We start from the raw sequence: 7,201 nt of genomic DNA, 5'->3' as shown, positions 1-7,201 counted from the left end.
TCTAGACTCCAGGACGTTAAATGGAACTATGTAGTCACTGGTGTGTATTCTTTACCAACATAAACCAAATCCTAAGCCTTGTGAGGCAGGAGACAAGAAGTCTAGTGAAACAGGTGTTGGAAATACTGTATCATTGATGAATGTGTTTTATTTCATTCATTTAGCAATAGTAACATAAATAGTAGCGATCATAGTAATAGTATCATTATTATTCTTGCTTTCCTTACTTATATCCTTCCTCAGGCATAATTCTAAACATGATGCACTTCAACCCTCACATGGCAGGTACCCACAGCTTTGTTAATCTCTGTTTCACTCAAGGCATCTCTACAACGCACAACTTCAGCATCTTTCTTCATCCATTTAACAATGCCCTTCTTCTCATATGGCATCTCGCCTCATGATGTCATGAAGGCATCATTCTGAAATCATATCCAAACATCTTCATGGCAGTTAGATAGACAGATGGCAAATCTCCCTGATTGCACAAGGCTTCACTAACCACATAAATCCAGTACAAGTGACAGACATAGTGCAACACCAAAAAGCTGAAGTGAGACATTGTGTTTTCAGCACCCTCACTATAACCTGGAAGTCCCAAACACCAAGGTAATTAAAACTCAGGTAGAGCACTGTCTTCAACTTCTTGTAGCACTCCTGAGACCTGCACTGACTTCTTCAAGCACTCTGTAGTATTACTGTTTATTTTGAGATTATGTCTCAGGAAAACAGTTCTACATCTCCTGAGTGCCATCATTATTGGTCGTATTCAGTAGTCTTTGGGAATTTCCACCGTGAACATCCTCCTCTGCAGATAATCTCATCCTCATTACGGATGCTGTCAGAGAACTTGTAGGGGAAGTGATGATCACTTACCACTGAGATGAGATCATTGAATCCCAAATCTATTTAACAAGCTTCCATCCAAGCCTGCCTACAGCAACCCAGCATGAACTGGCTGGTGAGCAAGCATTCAAATATAAGTATGTGGTGGTGATGTCAGTGTGATACAGGATATGATGGTATGTCTACTACTGTCCTATATAACTGTTTTGTGGAAGTCACAAACTTTATTTTGTATTATTCCATGTGGTCTCTGTTTTTGTAGATGGAGATTTGGAATCTTCAGAGTAACCCCAGGGCCTGTGTTCAAGAGTAGAGTGTGTGTGAGAATCTCTCTCTCTCTCTCTCTCTCTCTCTCTCTCTCTCTCTCTCTCTCTCTCTCTCTCTCTGTGTGTGTGTGTGTGTGTGTGTGTGTGTGTGTGTGTGTGTGTGTCTGTGTGTTTGTGTGTGTGTGTGTGTGTGTGTGTGTGTGTGTGGTGTGCTTTCAACCTCATTTGTTTAAGCCTTAAAATTATTTCTCATCACCTTCTACTGATACTCTGATCCATACTCCGGTGGCCCTTTCTATGTTTTATATAGATTTGTAAAATCAGATAATGTCTGTCTGCTGCCTGTGAACAGAAGTGCATTTATGATTGCAAGAAAATTATAAGCTGTGCCTGCTTCTGACTGCTGTTCAAATTATTTCAAAAAGATACCCATAGGATGGGAAGAATCACAGCTGTGATACCAATGAGAAAACATAAAATAACTAAGACTTTTGTATGACATTGTACTGAGGGACTGAACACGTCAGTGCTGAAATTAACCATTATGTTGGTTTTTAACTAGGTTGAGGCAATGTGGGACAACATTTTTTCCTACTATCAAATGTTATTCTTATCACTTCTGGTTACTTTTTGTAGAGTAAGAACATTATTTAAACCAAAGACCTCACTGTGTAACTAGTTTTCCATTTTTGGATGACGTTCCTGCCTTTGTTGCCACTCATCACTTTTGCTCTCCACAGGTTTCTGTGATCATCAGGAATCAGGAGCCTTCCACCCTATGAACTTTGGCGCTGATTTATGACAAGAATCAGTTCAGTCCACAACTTCAAGACTCCAACTTGGTCTTCTGAAACAGGTTTTATATGAAACTTGAAAATCGCCCTCCAGATCTAGCTGCCTTTATTCATCTTTATTTCAGAGATTGCCTCTCACGTGTCCACTACTCTTTCCCACTCTCCTATTTTACTTCTCTGTTTGTTTCTGTCCTATGAGTTTACTTTGTTTACTGTGATCCTTTGTTTACCTTTTCAACGCTGTGTGACCCTTCTGAGTGATAGAAGGCATACGTAGCACACAACGTGAAAATTCCTTGTATCTACTGAGGTGCTTGAACATGCAAATAGGTGCTGACTTGCTGTCTCATGTCTTTGGGGGCTGACTAGTATCTCTCAACTGAGTGTTGAATTACCAAGAATCTGGAGCTTCAAACTTTCTTAATTGAGACAAAGTTTTAGAAACTCTTAGAACAAGTCTCACCTTTATCATCTCCATACTCTGCCCCGTTTCCTGAAGTCATGATATTGAGATGTTTCTGTCTCTGTCCTGGGCATACAGCTGTCTAAATTTTCTATTTTCAGTCTACTGGAGACAAATAGAAGTGGATATTTTTATATATATGTTACATACATATTAATTTTCCTGTGAGTCGTTTGGTCTCAATTTCTTTTTTTAAAAAAAAATATATTTTATTAACTTATTCATATTACATGTCAATTTTTAACCCATCCCTTGTTGGTCTCAATTTCTTATATTTACCTTTGGATTATTCTCAAAAATTTAGTTCACAAACTTCATAAGTAGCATATTATGAATTATTAACTACTTAATGTCCAAGTATGAGTTTGAGCAACCGTTTATGATTTCTCACTAGGAACTGTTGCGTTTATGTATTCCTGTGTGTTTTAATATTATTTGAATTGTTTCTGGTAAGTTTGTATACATAAAAATTAGAACAGTTGATTACAATAGCTTTATATTTATCTAATGTTGTTCATTTTTTAAGGGAATAAAAAACTCTAGAGGAATGTATAGATATCTCATGCCCTCAGGTAATGTATCATTTTACTTTGTGAAGCTTCCTTTTCTATCCTTCTACAAAACAGCTATAAACTGAAACTTTAATGCGAGAATGAAATGTTTGTTACACCGTTACTGCTGCTTTTCCTGTAGCATGTCTGCTAGGGAAACACTCATGTGATTGCAACAAATCTTTCCTTGCCCCTGAAGGCATTTCTTCAGCCATGGGCCACTGTGCACTGCACTAAGCAGCACTCATAATAGATGCAGAGAGTACCTAAAAGACCAGTCTGTGGGCTTAGATTTTTCCCAAACATACTTTATTTAGGGTTCTTAGGCACCTTTTCCTCATTGCTAATCCCCCAACCCTAGGTAGAAGAGAAAGAAAGTTAGAAGAAAGAAAACACGGTATGGAGACTTTTTTTCTTTTTCCGGCTTGGTATTGTCACTGGTCTCTATTGAGGGTAATGTCAACCTCGGCTGTCAATAGCAAAAGAAGCGCACAGTCCCCTGAAGTCTCCTCCAAACAGTCACAGTCTCCCTTTATGCTTTCTTTCTGTAACCCTCAGAGCTCTTAGAATCCAACTACCTCTACCTGGAAAAGAATATGCCCTGCATGAGAGAATGATCAACTGTGGACAATATAAAGCCAAATCTAAAATCCCACACTTGGGATTAAAACAAAAACATATTTACATAACTGAGTTTGAAAAAAACAAACAAAAAACCTTCCATTACAGCAGTCTTCATCAAGTTGAGAATGTACACCGAGGAAACGCTCCATGACTATTTAAAATTAGGATACATGGAATATATACTGAAAATAATAATATGCCTATTGCTATTTGTTTAAACCGCCCACCCCCATTCTGCTGAATCTATTAAAATCAGTACCATCTTCTTGGTGATGATAAGATGTACCTGCAAGTTTTAACATGAGGATTATTTTTCTCATACAGACACTCATTGGCATCATGGGAAATTCCTCTCTCCTCTGTCTGTACATATTCCCTCTGATCACTGGACACCACATGAGACCAATAGACCTGATTCTTAGTCAACTTGTCTTGGCCAACATAGTGGTTTTACTGTCTAAAGATACGGCACAGGCATTGATAATATTGGGATGGACATGTTTTCTGAATGATGCAATTTGTAAGCTTATCTTCTATTTGTATAGAGTTGGCACTGGTGTGTCCTTCAGCAGCATCTATCTCTTCAGTGGTTTCCAGGCAATTAAGCTCAACCCCAAGATGTGCAGATGGATTGGACTGAAAATTCGATCCCTAGAATTCATTGTCTACTGCTGTCTCTCAACATGGTTCCTACATCTCTTGATGAATTTATTCATTCCATTTGTAGTACATGGTCCTTTGAGTGAGAAAAATACAAGTGTGGAAAATACTTGTGGGTATTGCTCCTGGAAAACAACAGCTACATTTGCCCCATTATTCAATCTCTTGTACTTTTCCAGTGATATAATGAGTTTGATTTTCATGATCTGGGCCAGCACAATGGTGGTCATTGTGCTTCTAAGACACAAACGGAGAGTCCGGCACACTCATGGCTATGGCTTCTCCTCCAGAGATTCCCATGAGGCCAAAGCCACATTGAGAGTTTTGACACTTGTGAGTTTCTTCACTGCCTTCTATTCTGTCTACATTAGCTTAATCCTCTGGCTTCCTCATGCTAAACAGCGTGGGCAGTGGGTAGTGAACACGTCTGTCCTTCTTGCATCTTGTTTCCCAGCGTTCAGCCCCTACGTGCTCATCATCAGTGACACCCACGTCTACAGGGTCTTCTGCGTCTGTAGGGCAAAACACAAGGCGTTTTCCTGATTATCTCCCGGTGGTCTATTGTTTTAAGGTACATGAATATTATATATATATATATATACATTTATATAATACACATATATATATAATGTAAACTACATACAGCAAAAAGAACCAAGAAGTAATTTTATTAATGTTACATTCATACTGCTTTGGCTATTTGTATTTGGCAACCTTGAAGAAAACATTTTCCTATCTTGGTGAGTCTAAAATCCTGAATGTAAATCAATATCTATCATATCTCATCTCTATCAACTTAAAACATCTATCTAGACATAAAAACATCTCAACCCATAAGCAACTAATCTTAATTGTAAAACTAAACTATTTGGTCTTCAAACCCATCAGAGACTTAAGAAGGAATAAAATTAATTACCTGAGTAAACAGGAAGTGCCCCTTCCAAGATAAAAAAAAAAAAGACATTTTGCTTGCATGAACAGTCACCCCAAACTCTCTATAACATTGGAGCATCATCTTCAGCCTTCTGGCCCAATATATCTGGCATACATATTTGTGAGGCAGGAGCTACGGAGGACTTGCTTACCCTGTTTTCACAGTTTGACCGTCAACTCTGCCTGTATCCAAATTTGATTATTTTTAGGCAGAATTCTGTCAGTGGCCAAAATGAGGACATTTTCCCCTGTGGTTTGTTTGCCACATTTGAAACCATATCCATAAGGAGGTTCTTTGATGTTCATCATCTTCTTTGAGGTAGGCTGGGTGTTGCCAGGAGTTAACCTGTCTTATTGTCAAAGTATCCCTAAAACCATAAAAACATCATTAAATGTCATAGTCTTTAGGACTCTGAGGTTTTTGAAGATGTTAGCTAAGTATTTTACTTTATCTGGCTATAGAATCATACCTATCTCTTACACCTAAGATGTATAGTCTTGTGATAAAAAATAGCTAGTAATTGACATGACCATGACTTGATCAATTAACAATGAACTTGGATAATGTATTATACTAAACAGCCTGCAATAGTATTTTCAAAGTACTGTATTCTACTTGAGTTGTATGGGTACAATAGCCCATGTTAGAATAGAAATATATATAATGTCATGAAAAATAATCTTAAATTTGAATTCTATACCAGTGTATCCAAATTAAACTTATTTTGCATCAATATACAAATTTGGATACCAATGAATTAAAAATAAGCTTGTGAGCAACAATTAAGGCCTTAATTGAGGAGTAGAGTCAATAATCTGCTTTTTGTCTTATCATCCCTAAATATTTCTATATTCTGCCTTCTTTCTTTTCAGCCTTTATCAGCAAACCTAAGAAAGAAAGACAAAGGAAAAGAGAGACATCCCTGAATTCAACTTCATTTTCCTTCTGAATAAAACCAATAATAATTTGTAACCAATTACCAATAAAAATAAGTATCTGTAGCCCAAGAACCTAACCAAAAACCTACCCAACTCCCCTTTGGGGAAAAAGGACATTGTTCTCTTATGGTTTCTTCTAGCTGATTTGGGATGTGTAATACATTTGTATGGGGCCCAAATAAAACTGGGGGAAATGGTTAAACAAGCTAGGAATAGCATTTGTGGTTCAGATTCTAAATGTTGAGAAATTCCAAGGAAAAAGGAAAAAACTATCCTCCTCCCCAAATGTGTTCTACAAGAGATTACGTCATTGAATCCAAATGCCCCCAACTGCCTCAGAGAACATACAGTGATGCAAACACCACTGCACATATGTCTATCAACATATATCTATGCCATTTTAAGCATTTTTGGTGGATATCTGTTTCCTAATGTTGCTTTAAAAAAATACTTGCTATTTCCAGCAATTACTATATAACAAGCATTTATACCTACATTCCTCTTTGCTTATGGACATGGAAGACTACATATTTTAGGATTAACATTTTGCATTAGCTTACATTATAAAGGCTGTTTACATGGGAAATTCAAGGCAAGTGTGCTTGGATGGAACATTGTTCCATTAAAGACAGGGTGAACAAAGAGCCCGGGTACACAGTAGGACAGAAGTCTTAAATCTCGAGTAACCTCAGGGTGCATAAATTCTTGATGAAAGGGTCCAGCAAAACTTCCAGTCTCTTAGAATGTAATAGGTATTTTCATAATAATGCATTGATATAATAAAGTGGACTTGCAACTGCACACTCTGCCCTCTGTCCCTCATCCCTAGAATGTAATCCCTATTTGGTTCTCATACCTGTATTCTGAACTTCACACAGAGAGAGAGGGGGGGGTCATTTAGTCTGTCCCTGAGTGGTGTACAATATTCATTTTAGAGTCTTTCTTAATTATTTTAGGAACAAGTTTTTTCAGAGGTGATGTCAACTACCTTAAAACAAAAATCATAGTTCCTTCCTGGGACATGATCCTGTTGTCCTCTTGAAAAATGAGCACAGACAACGGCCAGTCTTGACCGTGGGGCTTACCATAAACTTTGTAGATACATGCTGATTTTATGTCTCATAG

The 7,201-nt window shown here is 37.6% G+C and overlaps 1 protein-coding gene across 1 annotated transcript; it reads left to right on the top strand.

Annotated features, from left to right (window-relative positions):
* Positions 1-3,844: 3,844 nt before the first annotated feature.
* On the top strand, positions 3,845-4,747 carry LOC311590942 (vomeronasal type-1 receptor 1-like; the record flags this gene model as incomplete). Its single annotated transcript, XM_084770237.1, has 1 exon — positions 3,845-4,747. One exon carries the CDS (start codon positions 3,845-3,847, stop codon positions 4,745-4,747), a length of 903 nt encoding a protein of 300 aa, XP_084626363.1.
* Between the last annotated feature and the right edge of the window lie 2,454 nt (positions 4,748-7,201).

The sequence above is a fragment of the Acomys minous genome (assembly GCF_964271855.1).
Source record: "Acomys minous genome assembly, chromosome: 20".
Classification (NCBI taxonomy): domain Eukaryota; kingdom Metazoa; phylum Chordata; class Mammalia; order Rodentia; family Muridae; genus Acomys; species Acomys minous.
Note: the sequence above shows the minus strand (reverse complement) of the source record. Positions and strands in the feature narration are given on the sequence as shown.